The following is a 25,279-nucleotide window of genomic DNA, read 5'->3' as shown; positions in this document are numbered from 1 at the left end:
GTATATACGTATGTATGTTGAACTTCTTTTGAACCGTACGTACCACTAGGTGCATTACATAGTGCCGCTTGTTGCTGGCCGCTCGGCGTTTTTTTCCTGGGGTGGGGGGCCTTTGCGTCTTGTGCTCAGAAATCGGGATATTTGTTTAGTTAGTTTGAAATCGATTTCTTGACCCCCCCTCCCCACCCCTGCGCCCCCCCCCCCCCCCGCCGTCTCATGCGAACATGACCACGGCTGCGGCGAGCACGAGGGCGAGGAGCAGCGCCCCTCCGCAGAACACGGCCATGAGTCGGCGGCCCGGGTCGCAGCACGGCTCCCCGCGGGCCCCCTCCTCCGTGAGCATGGCCATGGACGAGCCGCTGGCCGTCGAGTGCAGTTCGGCGCCGGGTTCCCGCGCGGCCACCACGGACCAGCGCGGCACGTTCACCTTGTTCTCCATCTCGTTGAGCATCGTGCCGAGCTGCGGAGGGGTCAGGGGAGACAGCGAGGGGGAGGTTAGCAAAGGCAAGTTGTGTCAGCTATTCGACTACTCCCGGGGTTCGACCCCCTAACACCAGCGATCTGTGGTCAGCACGGAACCGCTGCAGCACAGGGCACGGCGGATGCGGTTACCTCCTCCGTCAACGTAAAATGAAGAGCGGTCCGCAACGTGACTCATGTGGTCACTAGAGCCAGACCATGGATCAGCTGATCCCACACTGCCTCCTGCACCTCCGATTCACAGATCATGGATCAGCTGATCCCACACTGCCTCCTGCACCGCCGATTCACAGACCATGGATCAGCTGTTCCACACCGCCTCCTGCACCGCCAATTCACAGACCATGGATCAGCTGATCCCACACTGCCTCTTGCACCGCCGATTCACAGACCATGGATCAGCTGATCCCACACTGCCTCCTGCACCGCCGATTCACAGACCATGGATCAGCTGATCCCACACTGCCTCCTGCACCGCCGATTCACAGACCATGGATCAGCTGATCCCACACTGCCTCCTGCACCTCCGATTCACAGACCATGGATCAGCTGATCCCACACTGCCTCCTGCACCGCCGATTCACAGACCATGGATCAGCTGATCCCACACTGCCTCCTGCACTGCCGATTAGCGAGCAATGTCACCGAGATTCACCCAGCCTCCAAAAGAGAGTGGCTTCATAACCTCGGTATCCACACAGATAACTCTGCTGACTTCACCTCGACATGCACAGCAGCAGAAGTTGTTATCGACTACAACTTTGATAATAGTGTTGTTTCTTGCAGGTCGCTTGACGCTTTGAGCCTTTGTATGTACGTTAACCTTTTTTCGCACCGTGCGTAGCTAACCGTGCAAATCGGAGGTGCGGGGGACGGACAACAAACTAAACACAAAAAGCAGTTCTAAAGAAATTAGCTTTCAATCTCGATTTAAAAGTGCATAGCTCTAGTGGCTTGCTAATATCGAGAGGAAGAACGTTCCAGACGGCCGCAAGAGCGCATCTGAAAGTGCGCGATGCAGTGACCGTCTTTATTCGATGGCGGGGGGGGGGGGGGTCAAGTCTATCCATATCCACTGTGGACTTTCCCACAAAGTTGTACAATTTTATCGACCCCGGAAATAGGGAAGGATGATGGGTTGAAGTCAACAACCGCATGAGTCACCTGGCTGGATGATCTCACTTGCCGATGTTGAGGTGAAATCGTTAGAGTAATAGGTTTTTACCCTTTCAACTGGTACAAAAACTGACATCTTTTGTACCAGTTGAAAGGGTAAAAACCTATCACTATATTTTTCCACTGGTAAAGGAGGTCTCATAGTGTAAATGCTTACCCCGAGCTCTCAATACTCTGATGGTGCGCTGTCTTTGAGTTGTACGCCTTTTGGCGTCATCTGGTCCAACACCAATGGAGACTAGGCTCTAAGAAAAACTGTCTCGGGTGTGGACCAATCAACTTCAAGGACAGTGCATATCATAATCATTATCAGAGTTGTTTCTTTTTGTTTGCATTTTGACTGCTTGTGTTGTGGTTATTGCAAACATGATCCCTTGTATAAAGGTGTCAGTTTTTGTACCAGTTCAAAGGGTAAAAACCTATTACTATATTTTACCACTGGTAAAGGAGGTCTCATAGTGTGAAATCGTTATTTTTATGCGTGGGCTGCTTTTACGGCCAATACAGTATTATGATTCATTTTTTTTTATTTCTGGTCAAATCGTCGCGTGTGAAATGTCGATTTTTAACCAGAACCCTCCACCACCCGCCAGAGCTAAATTAAGCTGTCACATCATGGGCAAATGTGCCAATGATAATATATCTGGATTGTTTGCCTCGGGGCCGTCCATAAATGATATCACGCGATTTTGGACGCTTCTTGACCCCCCCCCCTCGTCACAGGGCGTCACAAAAAGTCAGACCCCCCCCCTCAAATATGACGTCACAAAGCTCTGCCCCCCCCCCAAAATAAAACATGCTTCAAATCGCTTTAAATTATTGTCATTGTAGTGCGTATTTAACGTGGCGCTGTACTCTGATGTTGTAGGAGAAAACATTTATAAAAAAAAGTCTATTTAATTAAGTAGAACGTGTTGTTTATATTTATTTAAAGTTGCGTATTTTAATGTGACGTCACATTTCTCAAACACCCCCCCCCCCCTCGTCACACATCGTCACAAATGTCTGACGCCCCCCCCCCAGGTGCGTGACGTCATTTATGGACGGACCCCTATACAGTAAACACATGACAGTTCATCACCGTTGATTCAAGCAAAACCTGTCTCTGCTGCCGATGAGACATTAAATGTCGAAACGGGTCCAGAGTTTGTTCGTCTTGATGACCAATGGCGCCGCCGCTGCCGAGATACACTCCCAGAAGGCCGTGCGGCTGATGGGATGTGTCACATGTATACATTCATATTGGGGACGCACAGCTCTGCGAAAACAGCTAATTGTCTGCTTATCTATAACACAGGGTGCTTAAGAATGTTTTATACTTATGTAGTGGTGATACGCGCTGGCAGGAGGGATCGTGAGGCAGCGCATGGTGATTGGTTACATCGAGTGGGTGCTCACATCGCGGTCCGCATAGGCTCCGCCCCCTCGGGAGCAGAGGGCTATGTAAGGCGATGCGCGCGGGCACTCGGGGAGTTGGTAACCGGTGAAGACAGAAGACGGAGGAAGAGATAGGCCCTGGGACCCCTAGCCCCGCTGCCCTTGTAAGGGCCGGGGTTCTGAGAGGCTCAGAGGCGAGGCCTTGGGATTCACGGTCCGACGCCCTTGTAAGGGCTCGGGCTGTGTAGCCCAGTGGTCGAGACCCGTAGTCTGACAAGAGGGATCTGATAGCTCCCCGTGGGGAGAGCGTAGCCGGAGAGCCTGAGTCAAGGCAGAGATAGGCGCGCGTACCCTACGGGAGAGACTGAGTGCGGCCCGAGCCAAGTGCGCGTAGGGGTCTGATAGCTCCCCGTGGGGAGAGCGTAGCCGGAGAGCCTGAGTCGAGGCAGAGAAAGGTGCGCATACCCCATGGGGAAGACGGAGTGCGTGGCCGAGTCAGGCACGTGTGACATAGGTGTTATCTCGGTTGGGACTGTTACGTGTGCAACCGTTGTGAATAAAGATTGCTGCCCCATCAACTCGTCTCCCGCCATTATTGAAGATATTACAACTGGCGTCAGAAGTGAACCTGTCTTCAAGTCATGGATACAAGGAAGACTCATCGGACTCACGAGCGTGACCGGGAGGACGACCACGACGATTCGGGACAGCGAGCATCGGGAGGAGAAGAGGAGGAGATGCCGACGCCGCAGGACCCTTAACGGGCGCCCGACGATCCGCTGGGGTCCAACACTGGACTCCGCGACGCACACTCTCGTCTGGCGGAACTGCTGCTTGCTGCGGCGTCCATCCTGGCGGAGATCACCGCGTCAGGAGGAGGGAGGACGTCGACGGACGTCGAGAGGGGTCGCGTGGGTGATTCCCGCCAAAATGTGTTGCGCGCCAAGGACTTTGAAAATGGCGCCATTTTTACAGAGCGGTCGTCTTTTGGCGGGAACCGCGAGCAACACGTGACCGGGGACCTCCACTCTCTGCCGCTCACGTCATCAGCGTGCGCTGCGGGCGGCCATCAACCGCCCGTGATGGGGGCCGCCATTTCCTTTACCGACGGCGTGGCGCGGGATAATCACCTGTCGGAGGACGACATGGTTTTTCAGCAGCGACTTCCCGCGCTGACGGCCTTCAAAGCCGAAGGGGGTGACTGGGGCGCCTTCCAGCGGAGATTCCTCGCACATCAGGAAATGTCGGAGTGGTCCGACGCTACGGCACTACGGGCACTGCCTGCGATGCTGGACGACAACGCGCTCGCGGCCTTCAGGTCCGCCCCGAGGTCGGCCTGCTCCACGCTCAAGGCCGCGCTGGGCCTTATGGCCAAGGTGTATGGTCCACCCTCCGCCTGTCGCCACCAATTCTACGGGCGACGGAAGGGGGACACGGAGACAGCGCTCACTTACCGCACAGCACTGCTGGCTCTTGCGGACGCCGCCTTCCCTCGCATGGACGAGGAGGGGCAGGACGCCATGGTATTGGAACAGCTGCTGATGCTGGCTCAGGACCTGGGGGTCCCCATCAACACGGCTGACGAGGTGGACGTTTGTTCGTTGCGAGTTGCAACGAGCATCCAGGCGCATGAGGTCCTAAAATGGAAACAGCTGGTCGTCTGCGCTTCTGCTGCGGTCTCAGCTCCTGCCCCGGTGGACACCGAACCTCAAGTCAGCCGCCCACGGGAGGAGGCATTCGCTACAGCGCGACCGGGGGATTGGAGGTCGGGGGGTCGTTCGCCTCTGCGATCGACCCGCAAGCTGGAGCAACCGAGACCTGCGACGTCCCTCGTCACGTGCTACAACTGCGGCCTTCGCGGCCACGTGGCGTCCGGGTGCCGCGCTCCACGTCAGCGCGCCGCGGGACCTCGACTGGACGACGACCAAGGCCCCAAGTTGTCCCAACTACCCCCGGCAAGTCGCGGCACTACACATGCTCGGTCCGCATACACGTCACACGTAGGCCGCCGCTTCACGGCTGAGGAGGTGCACATGGGGGCCGGGGGTTCGGTTCGGAAAGGGGGGTTCGTACGCAGGCCGGGAGAAATTGAATGGTCCGAGTTGGGCCACAGGATGGTGGCCGCATCGGCCGGGGCGTCTGTGGTTACGGGTTTTATAGACGGTATCGAAGTCAGGGTGCTGGTGGACACGGGCCCGTCAGCAACTATCATCTCTGACCTTATTTACAACATTCTCCCCGTCCAATGTCGGCCTCTGCTCCCGGTAGATGTGCCATGTTACGCGGCGAATGGGGGCTCGTTGGGCATTGTTGGCCAGATTCGGGCGAGCATTTGCATAGGGGATATTAAATTATCGGGACCTGTTTTGGCCTCTTCTTCCCTAGCGGTTCCATGTCTGTTGGGTACAGACTTTTTGGCTAAGATGCCCATTAATATTCTTGTGGATCAGGGTTGTATCAAGCTGCCATCGGGTCGCCGTATTTCATTTTTGTCTAACCCTACTAAATTGCGGACAGCTTGTGCGACGGTCCAAGCGCTAGCGACCCATACGGTGCACGTACCCCCGGGTTCGCAGATGTTGGTACCCCTCCGGTTGAGGAAGCCGTTGGGTGGGGAGACTGCGGGGCAGGGCGTGCTTTTGGGTCCGTCGAACAGAGCTGTGGGGGGTCTGGACTTGGCGGTGGCTCAGACGTTGGTACGGGCTGACGGGGACTCGTTTGTCATGGTTTTGAACGCGGGTTCGCGGACGGCCGTTATTCCGCAGGGTACCGTGCTTGCTCACGCGGCACCGCTCCCTATGGAAGAGCGGCTTATTGCGCACGTTGATCCCATCCTGGTGCAGAAACTTCAATCAGGGGATGACCTGCAGTGGTTAGATTCGCTGTGTGCGGGCTCCAGTCATTTGTCGAGGGTGCAATTGGGTGCACTGCGCGCTCTGCTGATCGAATTCTCAGATGTGTTCAGCAGGCACAAATATGATATTGGGTGCACGGACCTGTTACGCCACCACATTGAAACGGGTGATGCGGCACCAGTTCGGCAGAATCCATTCCGGTTGAGTCCTACTGAGAAGGAACACGTTCAATCGGCCGTCAATGACATGTTAACCGCCGACATCATTTCGCCCTCATCCAGTCCGTGGGGAGCACCCATCGTTCTGGTTAAAAAACAAGACGGGTTCTTGCGGTTTTGCGTTGATTTCCGTCGCCTTAATAAGATCTCCGTGGCTGATGCGTATCCGCTCCCCAGAATGGATGAGTCTCTGGATGCGTTAGCTGGGGCGCGGTATTTTTCGACGCTAGACTTACTGTCGGGATTCTGGCAATTGCCACTCGATGATGAGTCAAAACCTAAGACCGCATTCCGGACTCCTGTGGGCCTGTTCCAGTTTAATCGGTTGCCCATGGGACTCCATTCTGCTCCCGCGACGTTTCAGCGCCTTATGGAATTGGTTCTGTCAGGCCTGCAATGGGATACCTGCCTAATTTACCTTGACGACGTCATTGTTTTCAGTAGGACTTTCGAGGAACACCTCCAACGATTAAGGGGGGTGTTTCTGAGGATGCGGTCGGCTAAGTTAAAGTTTAAACCGGCTAAATGCCACCTGCTTCGGGAATCCGTACGGTACTTAGGCCACATTGTCGACTCTTCGGGGATCTCCACCGATCCCGCGAAGACGAACTGCGTCAGTTCATGGCCGACGCCCACGTCGGTGACCGAGGTCCGCAGTTTCATTGGGTTTGCTTCCTACTACCGTCGATTCATTGAGCATTTCGCCACCATAGCCAAACCCTTGCATGCTCTGACGGCCAAAGGGGTCAGGTTTCGCTGGGGGCCAGAGGAGGAGGCCGCGTTCTGCTCCCTTCGGGACGCCTTGGTGGGTGCCCCGCCCTTGTGTTACCCTGATTTTACGAGACCCTTCCTGCTGGATACGGATGCCAGTAACACAGGCATTGGGGGGGTGCTCTCACAGGTGGTCGGGGGAGTCGAACGGGTGGTCGCCTACGGTAGCAGGGTTTTATCGCCAGCCGAACAGCGCTACTGTGTGACCCATCGCGAGTTGCTGGCTATTGTTCTTTTTGTACAGCAATTTAGACCGTATCTCTACGGCCGTCATTTTACGGTCCGTACTGACCATGCGGCACTTCAGTACGCATTGCGGGTCGCCCAACCCTCGGGCCAATTGTCACGGTGGTTGGAGGTCCTCCAGGACTATCAATTTACGACCACTTACCGTAAGGGGTTGCACCACACCAACGCTGATGCCCTGTCGCGATTGTCGCCTCGTTCCGAATGTGCGTGTTTTATGGGGTCGGCGCGCTGTAAACCGCATGTCGCTGTCCCCGAGGGTGAGTTGGTCGCGGCCGCGAATGCACCACTGGTCAATGTTCCCGTTACTCTTGCGGGCGGAGACTCGCTACTTTCACTGTCTCTCATTGAGTGGGGCCGACTCCAGATGGCTGACAGCTCCCTACTTGCGTTGCGTCGTAGAGTGGGGGGTCCCGAGGAGGGTCAGAAGAGAGCCAGCTCTTGGCTGCTTAAACAGGGCCTGCTGATGAGATGGGACAATATGTCCCGGCGGCACGCACTCGTCGTGCCCTCCGCTATGCGGGGCAAAGTTGTTCTGGCCGCACACGAACGCCTCTTGCATCTGGGGGTAAACAAAACGCTCGCTCTGCTCCAGCGAGACTATTATTGGCCGGGGATGGGGAGCGATGTGGTCAACATACTGAAGGGGTGTGTGGGCTGCGCTCAACGGAAACCACCGCCCGTTGCGCATAATCCGCCGCTACAGTCCATTCAGGTCTCGCGCACGAACGAGCTCGTTGCGCTGGATATCTTGGGGCCTTTTCCGGTGACGCCTAGGGGTAACAAGTACCTGCTGGTTGGGGTGGAATACTTCACTCGATGGCCTATGGCGTGGCCACTTGCCAACCAGTCGGCGGCGGCCGTGGCGGACGCCTTTGTCCAGGGCTACGTCTTGGACAAAGGTGCTCCCGAACGCTTACTGACCGACCAGGGGAAGAATTTTTCGAGCAAATTGCTGCATGAGGTGTGCGACCTTTTGGGTACAAAAAAGGTGCGTACCTCCCCGTACCACCCACAGACTGATGGGATGGTGGAGCGACTCCACAGAACTATAACTTCCATGTTGTGCCAGCAGGTGTGCGAGGCACAGGTTGACTGGGACTTGCAGGTCCCGGGTGTCCTCGCCGCGTACAGGATGGCCCCCCATGCAGCTACGGGATTTTCCCCATTTTATCTGATGTACGGTCGGGAGGCCGATCCGCCCATAGAGACCCAGCTGGGGCTTTCCGTGCCGCGGCCTAAATCCAAGTTGGCCGACTATATTAAATTTAACATTGCGAAACTGGCCGAGGCACGGGAGGCTGCACGGCTGAATTCGAGGTCTCGCCAAATCGCTAACGAGCGCTTGCGTGCATGAAAGGTGTACGTGCACGATTGGAAACCGGGCGATAGGGCCTGGCTGCACTGCCCTCATGCGCCGTTGGCTACGTCTCCTAAATTACTGAGGTCGTGGCGGGGACCCGTGGAGGTCGTGCGGGTTGCACGACCCCAGTGTGTGCAGATAAAATGGGGAAAGCGACGTTGGTACGTTCACCCCTCCCGGCTGAAACCATTCTCGCCACCATATGGCCTTCCTTTATGTCATGATGACCGAGCATGTGATGTGACCGGCGACTCGGGGAGGGAAATGTCTCCGCCTGATCCTCACATGTCTTCGCCTGATCCGCTCCCAGGTGTCTCGGAACTGACGGCTGTCGACCGGCGGCAACCGGATCCCCAAGTCACGGGCGGCTCTTCCAGGCCTGCTCCATGCCTCCCGGGGCTGCCGGAGCCACCAGACGATCGGCAACGTCCCGTCCCATACGACGGACCGGCCAGGCAGACTCGCGCTAGGTCGCGCCACTTTTCATGACTGAATAAATGAGGGAGGGTGAGGGACGCGTCGGCCGGATCGTCCTGTCACAGCGTTCCCGTCCGTCCTACCGCTCTATTGTTCCGTTCAAGGGGCGAGCGGGGGGGGGGGAGGACCAGGGGGTCAAAGAGACTCTGGACACGTCGGTCTTATAAAAAAATTTGTATTGAGTTACTCCTCGAATTGTACATAGGTTCCTTGTTATTACTGGATAATGTTCGCGGTTATTGTGTTATGTTGTGTTGCGTTGTGTTGTGTTACGTTGTGTTCATGTTACGGGGCGCACGTGTGGAGTGGGGTTTTTTTGACAGCCGGGCCGGCTGCGAGCTATGTGGGAGGGGGTGATGTAGTGGTGATACGCGCTGGCAGGAGGAATCGTGAGGCAGCGCGTGGTGATTGGTTACATCGAGTGGGTGCTCACATCGCGGCCCGCATAGGCTCCGCCCCCTCGGGAGCGGAGGGCTATGTAAGGCGATGCGCGCGGGCACTCGGGGAGTTGGTAACCGGTGAAGACAGAAGACGGAGGAAGAGATAGGCCCTGGGACCCCTAGCCCCGCTGCCCTTGTAAGGGCCGGGGTTCTGAGAGGCTCAGAGGCGAGGCCTTGGGATTCACGGTCCGACGCCCTTGTAAGGGCTCGGGCTGTGTAGCCCAGTGGTCGAGACCCGTAGTCTGACAAGAGGGGTCTGATAGCTCCCCGTGGGGAGAGCGTAGCCGGAGAGCCTGAGTCAAGGCAGAGATAGGCGCGCGTACCCTACGGGAGAGACTGAGTGCGGCCCGAGCCGAGTGCGCGTAGGGGTATGATAGCTCCCCGTGGGGAAAGCGTAGCAGGAGAGCCTGAGTCGAGGCAGAGATAGGTGCGCGTACCCCACGGGGAAGAAGGAGTGCGTGGCCGAGTCAGGCACGTGTGACATAGGTGTTATCTCAGTTGGGACTGTTACGTGTGCAACCGTTGTGAATAAAGAGTGCTGCCCCGTCAACTCGTCTCCCGCCATTATTGAAGATATTACACTTATATGGGACTATCGTTTTTAATGAAAAAAGAACGGATAATACATTGTAACATGATAACAAATGTACGTTAATAGCTTCGAAAAGTCAAAGCGTCTCCCACTTGTCCACTGCACATTTCGTCATTTGTTTCCACTTTTGTGCCAATATGCCCAAGTAGTGGCCACATCTTTCTGGCACCGACCTCTCTCATGACGTCGTCCTCAAGGCATTGTCCGTTAGGTATTCCTCTCTTTCCTGTTCCGTCCATGTTTTTGTTTTATTGTCCTGTCGAGGTAGGCAGCCGTGATTCAGAGACTAAATGCGATCGCATTTCTAGAAGCTGTAGAGAGATAGTGGGCGCGTTGACTTGATAGAGGAGGGAGGTAGTCAGTCAGAGGCGGGAGAACAAGTGAGGATGCTGAACCTGAACTTGAATGGGGGCAATGAGTCCACAGCACGAGTGGCTGGTAGGAAGGGCATTACAGACAATGGGCGAAGCAGAGAAGAATGAGTGACCCCCACCCCTCCCCCCGCCACGCACCGAAGGTTGAACGGAGGACTTCGACTGAAAACATTGGTTGTCGGAGCAGAGAATGTGTGGAGGGGAGTAGAGTGAGATGAGAAGGGAGAGACAGGAGAGTGCGTGGAGTAGAGTGAGATGAGAGGGGAGAGGCAGGAGAGTGCGTGGAGGGGAGTAGAGTGAGATGAGAAGGGAGAGGCAGGAGAGTGCGTAGATGGGAGTAAAGTGAGATGAGAGGGGAGAGGCATGGGAGTGCGTGGAGGGGAGTAGAGTGAGATGAGAGGGGAGAGGTAGGACAGTGCGTGGAGGGGAGTAGAGTGAGACGAGAGGGGAGAGGCAGGAGAGTGCATGGAGGGGAGTAGAGTGAGATGAGAGGTTAGAGGTAGGAGAGTGCGTGGAGGGGAGTAGAGTAAGATGAGAGGGGAGAGGTAGGAGAGTGCGTGGAGGGGAGTAGAGTAAGATGAGAGGGGAGAGGTAGGAGAGTGCGTGGAGGGGAGTAGAGTGGGATGAGAGGGGAGAGGTAGGAGAGTGCGTGGAGGGGAGTAGAGTAAGATGAGAGGGGAGAGGTAGGAGAGTGCATGGAGGGGAGTAGAGTGAGATGAGAGGTTAGAGGTAGGAGAGTGCGTGGAGGGGAGTAGAGTAAGATGAGAGGGGAGAGGTAGGAGAGTGCGTGGAGGGGAGTAGAGTAAGATGAGAGGGGAGAGGTAGGAGAGTGCGTGGAGGGGAGTAGAGTGGGATGAGAGGGGAGAGGTAGGAGAGTGCGTGGAGGGGAGTAGAGTGAGATGAGAGGGGAGAGGTAGGAGAGTGCGTGGAGGGGAGTAGAGTAAGATGAGAGGGGAGAGGTAGGAGAGTGCGTGGAGGGGAGTAGAGTAAGATGAGAGGGGAGAGGTAGGAGAGTGCGTGGAGGGGAGTAGAGTGAGATGAGAGGGGAGAGGCAGGAGAGTGCGTGGAGGGGAGTAGAGTGAGATGAGAAGGGAGAGGCAGGAGAGTGCGTATATGGGAGTAGAGTGAGATGAGAGGGGAGAGGCAGGAAAGTGCGTGGATGGGAGTGAAGTGAGATGAGAGGGGAGAGGCAGGGGAGTGCGTGGAGGGAAGTAGAGTGAGATGAGAGGGGAGAGGCAGGAGAGTGCGTGGAGGGGAGTAGAGTGAGATGAGAGGGGAGAGGTAGGACAGTGCGTGGAGGGGAGTAGAGTGAGACGAGAGGGGAGAGGCAGGAGAGTGCATGGAGGGGAGTAGAGTGAGATGAGAGGAGAAAGGTATGAGAGTGCGTGGAGGGGAGTAGAGTGAGATGAGAGGGGAGAGGTAGGAGAGTGCGTGGAGGGGAGTAGAGTGAGATGAGAGGCAGGAGAGTGCGTAGAGGGGAGTAGAGTGAGATGAGAGGGGAGAGGCAGGAGAGTGCGTGGAGGGGAGTAGAGTGGGATGAGTGGGGAGAGGCAGGAGAGTGCGTGTAGGGGAGTAGAGTGGGATGAGAGGGGAGAGGTAGGAGAGTGCGTGGAGGGGAGTAGAGTGGGATGAGAGGGGAGAGGTAGGAGAGTGCGTGGAGGGGAGTAGAGTGGGATGAGAGGGGAGAGGTGGGAGAGTGCGTGGAGGGGAGTACAGTGGAATGAGAGGGGAGAGGCAGGAGAGTGCGTAGAGGGGAGTAGAGTGGGATGAGAGGAGAGAGGTGGGAGAGTGCGTGGAGGGGAGTAGAGTGGGATGAGAGGGGAGAGGTAGGAGAGTGCGTGGAGGGGAGTAGAGTTGGATGAGAGGGGAGAGGTAGGACAGTGCTTGGAGGGGAGTAGAGTGAGACGAGAGGGGAGAGGCAGGAGAGTGCATGGAGGGGAGTAGAGTGAGATGAGAGGGGAGAGGTAGGAGAGTGCGTGGAGGGGAGTAGAGTAAGATGAGAGGGGAGAGGTAGGAGAGTGCGTGGAGGGGAGTAGAGTGGGATGAGAGGGGAGAGGTAGGAGAGTGCGTGGAGGGGAGTAGAGTGAGATGAGAGGGGAGAGGTAGGAGAGTGCGTGGAGGGGAGTAGAGTAAGATGAGAGGGGAGAGGTAGGAGAGTGCGTGGAGGGGAGTAGAGTAAGATGAGAAGGGAGAGGTAGGAGAGTGCGTGGAGGGGAGTAGAGTGAGATGAGAGGGGAGAGGCAGGAGAGTGCGTGGAGGGGAGTAGAGTGAGATGAGAGGGGAGAGGTAGGAGAGTGCGTGGAGGGGAGTAGAGTAAGATGAGCAGGGAGAGGTAGGAGAGTGCGTGGAGGGGAGTAGAGTAAGATGAGAGGGGAGAGGTAGGAGAGTGCGTGGAGGGGAGTAGAGTAAGATGAGAGGGGAGAGGTAGGAGAGTGCGTGGAGGGGAGTAGAGTAAGATGAGAGGGGAGAGGTAGGAGAGTGCGTGGAGGGGAGTAGAGTGAGATGAGAGGGGAGAGGCAGGAGAGTGCGTGGAGGGGAGTAGAGTGAGATGAGAAGGGAGAGGCAGGAGAGTGCGTATATGGGAGTAGAGTGAGATGAGAGGGGAGAGGCAGGAAAGTGCGTGGATGGGAGTGAAGTGAGATGAGAGGGGAGAGGCAGGGGAGTGCGTGGAGGGAAGTAGAGTGAGATGAGAGGGGAGAGGCAGGAGAGTGCGTGGAGGGGAGTAGAGTGAGATGAGAGGGGAGATGTAGGACAGTGCGTGGAGGGGAGTAGAGTGAGACGAGAGGGGAGAGGCAGGAGAGTGCATGGAGGGGAGTAGAGTGAGATGAGAGGAGAAAGGTATGAGAGTGCGTGGAGGGGAGTAGAGTGAGATGAGAGGAGAGAGGTAGGAGAGTGCGTGGAGGGGAGTAGAGTGAGATGAGAGGCAGGAGAGTGCGTAGAGGGGAGTAGAGTGAGATGAGAGGGGAGAGGCAGGAGAGTGCGTGGAGGGGAGTAGAGTGGGATGAGTGGGGAGAGGCAGGAGAGTGCGTGGAGGGGAGTAGAGTGGGATGAGAGGGGAGAGGTAGGAGAGTGCGTGGAGGGGAGTAGAGTGGGATGAGAGGGGAGAGGTAGGAGAGTGCGTGGAGGGGAGTAGAGTGGGATGAGAGGGGAGAGGTTGGAGAGTGCGTGGAGGGGAGTACAGTGGAATGAGAGGGGAGAGGCAGGAGAGTGCGTGGAGGGGAGTAGAGTGAGATGAGAGGGGAGAGGTAGGACAGTGCGTGGAGGGGAGTAGAGTGAGACGAGAGGGGAGAGGCAGGAGAGTGCATGGAGGGGAGTAGAGTGAGATGAGAGGAGAAAGGTATGAGAGTGCGTGGAGGGGAGTAGAGTGAGATGAGAGGGGAGAGGTAGGAGAGTGCGTGGAGGGGAGTAGAGTGAGATGAGAGGCAGGAGAGTGCGTAGAGGGGAGTAGAGTGAGATGAGAGGGGAGAGGCAGGAGAGTGCGTGGAGGGGAGTAGAGTGGGATGAGTGGGGAGAGGCAGGAGAGTGCGTGGAGGGGAGTAGAGTGGGATGAGAGGGGAGAGGTAGGAGAGTGCGTGGAGGGGAGTAGAGTGGGATGAGAGGGGAGAGGTAGGAGAGTGCGTGGAGGGGAGTAGAGTGGGATGAGAGGGGAGAGGTGGGAGAGTGCGTGGAGGGGAGTACAGTGGAATGAGAGGGGAGAGGCAGGAGAGTGCGTAGAGGGGAGTAGAGTGGGATGAGAGGAGAGAGGTGGGAGAGTGCGTGGAGGGGAGTAGAGTGGGATGAGAGGGGAGAGGTAGGAGAGTGCGTGGAGGGGAGTAGAGTTGGATGAGAGGGGAGAGGTAGGACAGTGCTTGGAGGGGAGTAGAGTGAGACGAGAGGGGAGAGGCAGGAGAGTGCATGGAGGGGAGTAGAGTGAGATGAGAGGGGAGAGGTAGGAGAGTGCGTGGAGGGGAGTAGAGTAAGATGAGAGGGGAGAGGTAGGAGAGTGCGTGGAGGGGAGTAGAGTGGGATGAGAGGGGAGAGGCAGGAGAGTGCGTGGAGGGGAGTAGAGTGAGATGAGAGGGGAGAGGTAGGAGAGTGCGTGGAGGGGAGTAGAGTAAGATGAGAGGGGAGAGGTAGGAGAGTGCGTGGAGGGGAGTAGAGTAAGATGAGAGGGGAGAGGTAGGAGAGTGCGTGGAGGGGAGTAGAGTAAGATGAGAGGGGAGAGGTAGGAGAGTGCGTGGAGGGGAGTAGAGTAAGATGAGAGGGGAGAGGTAGGAGAGTGCGTGGAGGGGAGTAGAGTGAGATGAGAGGGGAGAGGCAGGAGAGTGCGTGGAGGGGAGTAGAGTGAGATGAGAAGGGAGAGGCAGGAGAGTGCGTATATGGGAGTAGAGTGAGATGAGAGGGGAGAGGCAGGAAAGTGCGTGGATGGGAGTGAAGTGAGATGAGAGGGGAGAGGCAGGGGAGTGCGTGGAGGGAAGTAGAGTGAGATGAGAGGGGAGAGGCAGGAGAGTGCGTGGAGGGGAGTAGAGTGAGATGAGAGGGGAGATGTAGGACAGTGCGTGGAGGGGAGTAGAGTGAGACGAGAGGGGAGAGGCAGGAGAGTGCATGGAGGGGAGTAGAGTGAGATGAGAGGAGAAAGGTATGAGAGTGCGTGGAGGGGAGTAGAGTGAGATGAGAGGAGAGAGGTAGGAGAGTGCGTGGAGGGGAGTAGAGTGAGATGAGAGGCAGGAGAGTGCGTAGAGGGGAGTAGAGTGAGATGAGAGGGGAGAGGCAGGAGAGTGCGTGGAGGGGAGTAGAGTGGGATGAGTGGGGAGAGGCAGGAGAGTGCGTGGAGGGGAGTAGAGTGGGATGAGAGGGGAGAGGTAGGAGAGTGCGTGGAGGGGAGTAGAGTGGGATGAGAGGGGAGAGGTAGGAGAGTGCGTGGAGGGGAGTAGAGTGGGATGAGAGGGGAGAGGTTGGAGAGTGCGTGGAGGGGAGTACAGTGGAATGAGAGGGGAGAGGCAGGAGAGTGCGTGGAGGGGAGTAGAGTGGGATGAGAGGAGAGAGGTGGGAGAGTGCGTGGAGGGGAGTAGAGTGGGATGAGAGGGGAGAGGTAGGAGAGTGCGTGGAGGGGAGTAGAGTTGGATGAGAGGGGAGAGGCAGGAGAGTGCGTGGACGGGAGTAGAGTGGGATGAGAGGGGAGAGGTGGGAGAGTGCGTGGAGGGGAGTATAGTGAGATGAGCGGGGAGAGGTAGGAGAGTGCGTGGAGGGGAGTAGAGTGGGATGAGAGGGGAGAGGTGGGAGAGTGCGTGGAGGGGAGTAGAGTGAGATAAGAGGGGAGAGGTAGGAGAGTGCGTGGAGGGGAGTAGAGTGAGATGAGAGGGGAGAGGCAGGAAAGTGCGTGGATGGGAGTGAAGTGAGATGAGAGGGGAGAGGCAGGGGAGTGCGTGGAGGGAAGTAGAGTGAGATGAGAGGGGAGAGGCAGGAGAGTGCGTGGAGGGGAGTAGAGTGAGATGAGAGGGGAGAGGTAGGACAGTGCGTGGAGGGGAGTAGAGTGAGACGAGAGGGGAGAGGCAGGAGAGTGCATGGAGGGGAGTAGAGTGAGATGAGAGGAGAAAGGTATGAGAGTGCGTGGAGGGGAGTAGAGTGAGATGAGAGGGGAGAGGTAGGAGAGTGCGTGGAGGGGAGTAGAGTGAGATGAGAGGCAGGAGAGTGCGTAGAGGGGAGTAGAGTGAGATGAGAGGGGAGAGGCAGGAGAGTGCGTGGAGGGGAGTAGAGTGGGATGAGTGGGGAGAGGCAGGAGAGTGCGTGGAGGGGAGTAGAGTGGGATGAGAAGGGAGAGGTAGGAGAGTGCGTGGAGGGGAGTAGAGTGGGATGAGAGGGGAGAGGTAGGAGAGTGCGTGGAGGGGAGTAGAGTGGGATGAGAGGGGAGAGGTGGGAGAGTGCGTGGAGGGGAGTACAGTGGAATGAGAGGGGAGAGGCAGGAGAGTGCGTGGAGGGGAGTAGAGTGGGATGAGAGGAGAGAGGTGGGAGAGTGCGTGGAGGGGAGTAGAGTGGGATGAGAGGGGAGAGGTAGGAGAGTGCGTGGAGGGGAGTAGAGTTGGATGAGAGGGGAGAGGCAGGAGAGTGCGTGGACGGGAGTAGAGTGGGATGAGAGGGGAGAGGTGGGAGAGTGCGTGGAGGGGAGTATAGTGAGATGAGCGGGGAGAGGTAGGAGAGTGCGTGGAGGGGAGTAGAGTGGGATGAGAGGGGAGAGGTGGGAGAGTGCGTGGAGGGGAGTAGAGTGAGATAAGAGGGGAGAGGTAGGAGAGTGCGTGGAGGGGAGTAGAGTGAGATGAGAGGGGAGAGGTAGGAGAGTGCGTGGAGGGGAGTAGAGTGGGATGAGAGGGGAGAGGTAGGAGAGTGCGTGGAGGGGAGTAGAGTAAGATGAGAGGGGAGAGATAGGAGAGTGCGTGGAGGGGAGTAGAGTGGGATGAGAGGGGAGAGGTAGGAGAGTGCGTGGAGGGGAGTAGAGTGAGATGAGAGGGGAGAGGTAGGAGAGTGCGTGGAGGGGAGTAGAGTAAGATGAGAGGGGAGAGGTAGGAGAGTGCGTGGAGGGGAGTAGAGTAAGATGAGAGGGGAGAGGTAGGAGAGTGCGTGGAGGGGAGTAGAGTGGGATGAGAGGGGAGAGGTAGGAGAGTGCGTGGAGGGGAGTAGAGTGAGATGAGAGGGGAGAGGTAGGAGAGTGCGTGGAGGGGAGTAGAGTAAGATGAGAGGGGAGAGGTAGGAGAGTGCTTGGAGGGGAGTAGAGTGAGATGAGAGGGGAGAGGTAGGAGAGTGCGTGGAGGGGAGTAGAGTAAGATGAGAGGGGAGAGGTAGGAGAGTGCGTGGAGGGGAGTAGAGTGAGATGAGAGGCGAGAGGTCGGCAGGCGTGGTTCCCATGGAAGATCGTCAAGAAGCTGAGTGATATTTTGAAATCGATTCGGGGCTGGATTAACAATCATAATCTCAGCTGGCAACGCGCCTCCGCCTCGCCCTCGTCGAGCGAGCGAGAGGAGGGCGAGTCGACTCAAAAGACGCGAAGAACTGCAGACAAACGGGAAGATCAACCACGCGGGTTGACGCGTAGGCTTTTGCGACCACTAGTATTCACAGGATTTGTTGTTGTTGTTAAGATCGCGTAAGTATAAATGCGTCGTTAACCCGCCACCACCCGACACTCGCTCGATGACGCTGGATGTCATTACCAGCGGAACGTCGTCCTACTCAAATTGTGAATGTTGTGGATTTACTCCACAACACACCGGGTGGGCTGAAGTAGTCAATAATTGCCACATTTTGTCTACATGACAAACCTTACTTGTTGGCTGTGTCGGCTGGTGGCGGGTTAACGACACATTTCTATTTTTGTCATGACCAACCACGCGGTGAGCCGGCACCAACAATAGCCCAAGCTCTGCGGTCCCCGCTATATATCTAAAAACGACTTGTGCAAACATGCGGGAGGAAACTAGAGCGCCCGGAGATTTGGATCCAGCAAAGGGGGTGGAGGGGTGAGATCGTTGGAGAGCTGCCGTTATGAGGTCACAGTTACGGCGGCGAGTGAGGAGTCTGTGGGCTGCATTTCCATCGACTTATCAGCGTAATTCCGTCTCTAAGCCATGGTCTTCACACTAATGGATTAGATTCCTCGCGGTTTGGTTTATTTCGGGATATCCGTGTAAGACTGCCCTCTTTGTCACCGCAGCTCTTCAGCACCGCAGTGGAACCTGCAGCGAGGGATTCGCACTGTTCCGTATTCGTGCCAGAAGCTCATTGAGCCAGACTAAGGCACCCTGGCTGCCAACTCTGACTGAAGCTATTCCGAGGGATGTTTTTTTCTTTACCCAACATAACGTAATGCCATTAATTGGACGACTGTTCATCCCGTTCACACCACCAAGGCATCGTTTTATTGTATGTGGCTGTAAGGGGTGTCATTGATTACAATTAACTTGTTGACGAATTATGTGCATTCATCGAATTTATTTATTTTCTATGAAAAAAAGTCTCACAGATTGCTTGCAATAGTCGGCAGGAAATCGCTAGTAGAGACTCCCGGTGAATCTGGAAGAGTTGGCAAACCCTACTACTACAGGGTTGGTATGCTTAATTATTAATGCAAAACCCTCATGCAGCCACACTGGGATACCTTTGGGGGTTGCCGGGTTCAGTATTAATGTAGGAGGCTCACAGACACAGCAGCTTCGAGAGTGGCACAACCGGAGGGAAGCAATGAGTGAATGATTTCTACATCAATACACACCCAGTAAACACGTGGTTGGAAAAGTCGTACCAATGTTGGCCCAACATTCCATGTTTACTGCGCAGCTGAGATCAAGCTGTTTGACTCGGTCATGCTGATTACAATTTATAATGATTATAATGATAATAATTTCAAATAATCATCATTGTCATCATCGTCATCAACATCATCAATCTCATTCAAGCTTCGCGTTGAATGGTGATCATCAATCAAGGCATGGTGACGCATTCCGTCTCTCTAATAACAGTTTTTTAGTGTTTCAAATGTGTTGTCCTTGCTCCGCACCTCCGATTAGCACAGTTGGCTACGTACGGTGCGAACGAAGTTCAACATACGTCACGCCTGCACTCCCTGCCCACTACACAGACGGGTTCACGAACCCTCTGCCATCTCCTGGTCACCTCGCGGCGGCACGGCGGGTTTCGAAGGTTCATAATCATCTCCGCGTGATCCACCAACCCTTGCATTCACATGCGTTGGATCGCAGCAGTGCAACCACCGCGCCTGACCATCAGACGATCCTCCTCCGTGTCATCCAAGTCGATCGGCAGCCAGATTGTCAGTAGCCAAAGGGAGGACCTCGTAGCAGATCATGGTGATGATGAAGACGAGGAACGATAAAACTAGAAACGTTTTATTTATTTAACCAGCTAAGGCCCACTGAGCTGTGTAGCTCTTTTTCAGACGCGACCTGGCAGCCAATGACAGCTCAGCGAAGTGGCTTATCGCGTGGACATTTATAGCCGCCAAATACTCCAAAACGCGTGATGTTGATTCTAAATGTGGAGAGAAAAAACCGGAGGACGCAGAGAGACAAAACCACGCGACCACAGGGAGAGAGACACGCAAACTCCAAATATACAGCAGGCGTCAGAGTCGGGATCGAACCCATGACCTCCTGCATACCAGGCGAGGTAGTTAACATCTCCTAGCCACCGTGATGATGATGAGAGAGAGACACGCAATCTCCAAATATACAGCAGGCGTCAGAGTCGGGATCGAACCCAGGACCTCCTGCATACCAGGCGAGGTAGTTAACATCTCCTAGCCACCGTGATGATGATGAGAGAGAGAGAGAAACACGCAAACTCCAAATATGCAGCAGGTGTCAGAGTTGGTATCGAACCCATGACCTCCTGCACAGTCTCATCCTCATGCGCGGCCCGTGGAAGTCTGTATCGACTCTGCAGTAATGTCTGAATCGAGAGCAAGATATATCACTGGCTGTGATGACATTTGACCCTGGAAGAAATAACTCGGCACTTACCACCAAGGTGTGTCCGTCCACCTTGGCTGGCAGCAATTGGAACGACATATGGTGGGATAGGATGTCTGGCCACACACGCAACATCTCGGATTCAGTGTTAGATACGGTGTGGATGCTGCATCTGGATAGAATGCAACGTTTGGGGTTGCATTGTAAATCTAGTTGCATGCAACATGTGGTTGCATATTTTATCTGGTTGTATGCAAATTCTGGTTGGATATGTCTCATTGAATGCAACATCTGGCGAATTGCCATTAACAGACAACTTGACGCCACACGCATACACAAGCGCGCACAAAGATCCCCCATATAGCCTTTAACAAACTGTCGGGGCAAGTGCTGTTAGCGAGCCCCTATGAAGGCTGGCGCGGCACACGAGGGGGTGGGTGGCCAATACCACGCCCGGTCGCCTTTGTCTCCCCAGCGGCGATGTCTACACACCGCACTAGGTACCCATTCTAGCCTGAGCCGACCTAGGTCCGATTCAGATAATCGTCACTGGCCTTGGCCGCGAGCGAGAAATCGAACTCGGGTCGCCAAGTTCACAGCGCAGCGTAGCGCTAACCTAGAGCGCGCCACCGCACCGTCCCAGTAAGTTCAGCAAACACAACGGTTACCTCCTGCACGTCCTTCTCCAGAGCCTGCGTGTCCTCAGGCCCACCACCACCTCCAGCAGCAGCAGCGGCGCTCCTCACGTCCTTGGCGCTCAGCGCCCTGGAGGCGATCGCCACCGTGGTGCCGCTCATGCCCGTGCGGACGCGCGCGGCACCCACGGGGAACTGGCCGCTGATCTCCAGCGCGCGCCTCATGTCGCCCTCGAGCAGCTCCAGGCAGCAGGAGAAGGAGACCCAGAGCCTCTCGAGCTCCGCTCGCCTCTCGCCCACCACCGCCTTGTCGCGCAGGAGGAGCGTGAGGGCGACGCGCGTCGCGTCCGCCACGCCGTGGGCGCGCTCCCGCGTGCAGCGCAGCTCCTCGCGAAGGCGCGCGCAGTCGGCCGAGCCGCCGAGGCTCACGGCGAGGTGGTGGTGGCACGCGGTCACCTTGTTGAGCGACTGCACGAGCGCGGCGCACTGCGAGTCCGACTCGGCGGCGCCCTCCGTCGCCATGGGTGCGTGCGGATTGAAGATGGAATGGGGATGATGATGATGATGGAAATGATGATGGGGATGATGATGGGGATAGGGGGTGGTGATGTGGTGGTTTGAGATGAGAAAGGGGGGCAGATCCGAGCCGACCAAGTGTGACCGAACTGCAAGTCGATTTGAATCCGGAACTGATTCGATCCGACTCGTACCAACCAGACGTTGTCCGACTAGTCCAGGTGTGATCTGCCGACCAGGTCCGATCCGATGATGTCTAACATCAGTCCAGATGTGACGGTGGCAGTCAGAAGCAAGGAGAAGGTCAGGTGGACAGGACGGGGATGATGGAGTGGGTGGCGAGGGTGAGCTCAGGGACGAGGTCGTGGGGCCATGAGATCCCAGCGAGGGAGACGCGGAGAGTTGATCCGAATCCCGGGCATGGGCGACTCAAGACGAAGTAACTCCGATCAGAGGGCGCCGATCACGGAACGGAACTCCGACTCCAACTGGAACGCGAACTTCGACCCGCACCGAGACTTGAAACCGGCCGCTCTCGATGTGCGCGGAAGCGTCACCCTGGGGTGTCGTCCCGAGCCAACGACTTTCTTTCTCTGTCTCTCTCCTCTCTGGCCCCAGCGCGACTCTTCGCCGCTCTCGCGACGGCCCAGGGAGGGAGACGACGGACGACAGAGAGAGAGAGAGAGAGACGGGAGAAGGAGACCGGGGATAGACGGGAGACACAGCAGAGCGAGACAGGAGAGAGAAAGAGAGATGGGGTATAAGAGAGATGGAAAGAGATGAGAGACGGGGAGAGGGCGAGAGACGGGGCTGGGATACGAGAGACAGTAGAGAGACGAGAGAGAGAGAAACGTGGTTGAGACCAGGGGGAGAGAGAGAGACGTAGTTGAGACAAGGCGGAAAGAGAGAGAGATACGGCTGGACGCGCGGTGCTACCTGTACCCAGGTGCGGGTCGCGCAATACTGCGCGGAGATTAGAGACCCAGACACCCACCCTTCTCACCCTTCACATCATCAAACCACCCGACCAATCAATTGTCCACTGAACCACGCACCCAACTAACCAATTACCAATTACTCACCACTCACTCAACGATACCCAGCCACCTCCCCAAAACAACCACCCAACCACCGAACCACCACCCGACTATCCAACCACCCACCCACCTAACCACCACTATCACCACCACTACCACAGATAAACACCCAAGCCCTAGATTTGGGATTGCGATGAGATTATTCAAACCGAGTTTCACTCCGCCCTCTGATCCCACCGCCTCCCTCCTCGTGTGCCCCATCCATAAACTTATTCAGCCCCCCAACTCCTGCCCCCCCCACCACCGCCGCCTCCCCATCCCCAACCTCCACCCCCGTCTCGTCCAATTCGCTCACGCGGCGCTGGGATTTTAATACCTCTGCAATCGTCAAATCCGACGTCGCACACCCAGCCCCACCCAAGGACCCCCATGCCCCCCTCCTTCTCATTTCGCCCCTCCACCCCCTCCTCACACTCCTTGAGTCTGTCCCAGTCTCACTGCTACTGTCTCCATCCCTCACACTCTCCTCCTATCCTCATCTCCCTCCTCTCTCCGTCCATTCTTCTCGCCCCTCTCCCCCCTCTCTCTCATCGCTTCTCTCCCAATTCAATGTCCCTGTCAAGCTCACCCCCTAGTTGCTCTCTTGCCCCCCCCCCCAGCTGTTTCTCTCACTCCCCCCTCTCTAACTGCCCCCCCCTCTCTCCAGAGCCGTGGCTCCCCCCCCCCCTCCTCGCCCCTCCCCTCCTCTCATCGCTGCCGGTGCTATCGGCGCCCTGCGCAGGCGACGCGTCTCACTTAGCCTGGCAGTAGCCGTGACGACCACGAGTGGGGAGAGGGAGAGGGGGCGGGGGAGGGGGCGGGGGAGGGGAGGCGGTGGTGTTTGGAGGGAGGGGGAGAATGCGTCTGTCGTCGGGGTTGTGATTGTGGAAGGGATTCACGGGTTATTCTTTGCCCGGACAGATTGCGAGGTTATTAATAAAAGGGGGGTGAGTGGGGGTGGTGACACTCTAAGGGGAGGAGGGGTTGGGGGTGGGGAGGGAGGCTGATGTTAATGATGATCGTGATTTTGTGCGATGATGATTTTCGATGTTTCGCCATTGCCGTTGCTGCCGATGATGATGATGATGGTTGGTGAAGAAATCTGTAATTGATTATAAATAAAAAAAATGATAGATCGATGACGATTGGATTGTGATGGACTGTGGATGATATTGATGGTTACCATGATGATGGCCATAACATTGCATGCATGTCGAACTTCTTTCACACCGTACGTAGCCAACCTGCTAACCTCATCATCGCTTATTGATGGTTCAAGCTCTGGAGAGAGAGGGGGGGGGCAGAACCGGTTCTGATATCACTCGCCAATGATGTTGGCCGTGGTCTTGTGATCTGACTCGGGTCATTGCCACGATGGCGAGATGTTAACTACCTGGCCTGCTACACAGGAGGCCGTGGGTTCGATCCCGACCCCTGGTGCCTGTATATTTGGAGTTTGCGTGTCTCTCTCCCCGTGGTCGCATGGATTTTTCTCCGGCTCCTTCGGTTTTTCCCTCCACATTTATAATCGACATCACGCGTTTAGAGTATTTGGCTGTTATACATTTCCACACGTGATACGCCACTTTGTCGAGCGATCATTTGTGACCAGGTCGCTTCTAAAGAAGAACTACGCAGCTCAGTGTGCCTTACCTGATCAAATAAAGTTTAGAACCGGCTCTGATATCACTCGCCACTGACGCAGGCCGTGGCCTTGTCATCTCACTCAGTTCGCCGGGTTTTCATCTCTCGCAGTGCGACAGCCACTTCTGCGGCCACCGCTGCCACGTGCCTGCCACGGAGTTTTAATGAAGTCGCGCGCACGGTTCCTCTAATCACCCCCCCCCCTCCCACTGCGGAGGTAGCTCTCCCCACCTGGGCTCCCATCGGGAGAGGAGGTAATGAATCTGGAGGGACCCCACGCGTGGTGAAGTGAAGGAGGAAGGACGCTTCGCTGAGTCCCAACCACAATCACCCCGGCCCCCAGACACGAAGACCCCAATTAGGGTCTCCAGATACAGATGTGACGAGACGACCAGGCCCGTCCTGTCGTCGCCTTAGCTACGTAATTATGTTTACACACACACTTTTATTTCCACAACAAAGACAAAGATCCGCCGTGTAGCCTTTAACAGACTGTTGGGGCAAGTGCTGTGAGCGAGCACCTATGTAGGCGGGCACGGCACACGACGGGGTGGGTGGCCAGCACCACGCTCAGCCGCCTTTGTCTCCCTAGTGTCGATATTTACGCACCGCACCAGGTACTCAATTGAGGCTGAGTCGACCTAGGGGAAGCCGAGGACTGGTTCAGATAATCGTCACTGGTGTTGGCCGAGAGCGGGAATCAAAGTCGCGTCCATGGGTTTGTAGCGCAGCGTAGCGCTAACCGCTACACTACTGCTCCCCCTAACAAACCAACACACGTATATTTATACGCATATATACAAAGACACACACACCATTGTAAAATATATACTGCATTGCCCTCATATTCATTGGTTCTTTCGGTAAAGTCACGTGTGGCGATCGAAACGTCGTGATCTATTATCATTTTTCTACTCTACGTGACTTTACCGAAGTAACCAAAGAGTATGGATTCCTGCAGTCACGAAAACTTCAAATCAAGATTGCATTGCCCTCGTTTCTTAGTTAAAGGGTAAGGGCGCCGTCCTGCAACTGCTCGCTCTCACCACTGCTGGCGGAAGGGCCATCCACTGGAGGGATCTCCACCAGAGCGGCAAAGCGCACGACTCTCTTCCACGGCGACCAGAGACGTCTTGGAAGCGGTGGCAGTACCCACACTTTACCCCACCACACGATCGACTCACTGTGGAGTAGCCCATGTGCTGGGTGGACACAGGCGGAGCGTGTGGGGACCGGGAAGGTGTTGGGTGGGGGTGGTGAGGTAGATAAAAAAAATTGCCCATTTATACAGCTGCCGTTTTGGGAGATTGAATAAAAACGGCGACCTCTGGATTTTAAACTATTTAAAATAAAATTTTACCAGGTAAGGCCCACAGAGATATGTGGCTCTTTTGCAGAAGCGACCTGGCCGCGAAAGATAGCTCGACAAAGTGGATTGTCGCGTGGAAATGTCTAGCAGTAGCCAAATCCTCTAAACGCACGTTGATTCTAAATGTGGAGGGGAAAAAAACGGAGGACGCGGAGATAAAACCACGCGACCACGGGGAGAGAGACGCAAACTCCAAATATACAGCAGGTGTC

The 25,279-nt window shown here is 56.1% G+C and overlaps 2 protein-coding genes across 2 annotated transcripts in view; one reads left to right on the top strand and one right to left on the bottom strand.

Moving 5' to 3' along the window:
• Positions 1–214: 214 nt before the first annotated feature.
• Positions 215–20,984, bottom strand: RGS9BP (regulator of G protein signaling 9 binding protein). Its single transcript, XM_078606920.1, has 4 exons — positions 20,496–20,984; positions 4,488–4,589; positions 3,705–3,884; positions 215–460 (listed from the first exon to the last, which is right to left on the bottom strand). Exons 1-4 carry the CDS (start codon positions 20,982–20,984, stop codon positions 215–217), a joined length of 1,017 nt encoding a protein of 338 aa, XP_078463046.1.
• Positions 20,985–21,350: 366 nt separating this feature from the next.
• Positions 21,351–25,279, top strand: part of LOC144727807 (hyaluronan synthase 3-like) — a 34,538-nt gene continuing 30,609 nt past the window's right edge. The window contains exon 1 of the mRNA XM_078606919.1: positions 21,351–21,518. Within this exon, the coding sequence (XP_078463045.1) occupies positions 21,351–21,518 (168 nt within the window). The remainder of the gene's footprint in view (positions 21,519–25,279) is intronic.

This window comes from Lampetra planeri, chromosome 26, assembly GCF_965212315.1.
Source record: "Lampetra planeri chromosome 26, kcLamPlan1.2.h2, whole genome shotgun sequence".
NCBI lineage: Eukaryota > Metazoa > Chordata > Hyperoartia > Petromyzontiformes > Petromyzontidae > Lampetra > Lampetra planeri.
This window is presented reverse-complemented; position numbering and strand designations above follow the sequence as displayed.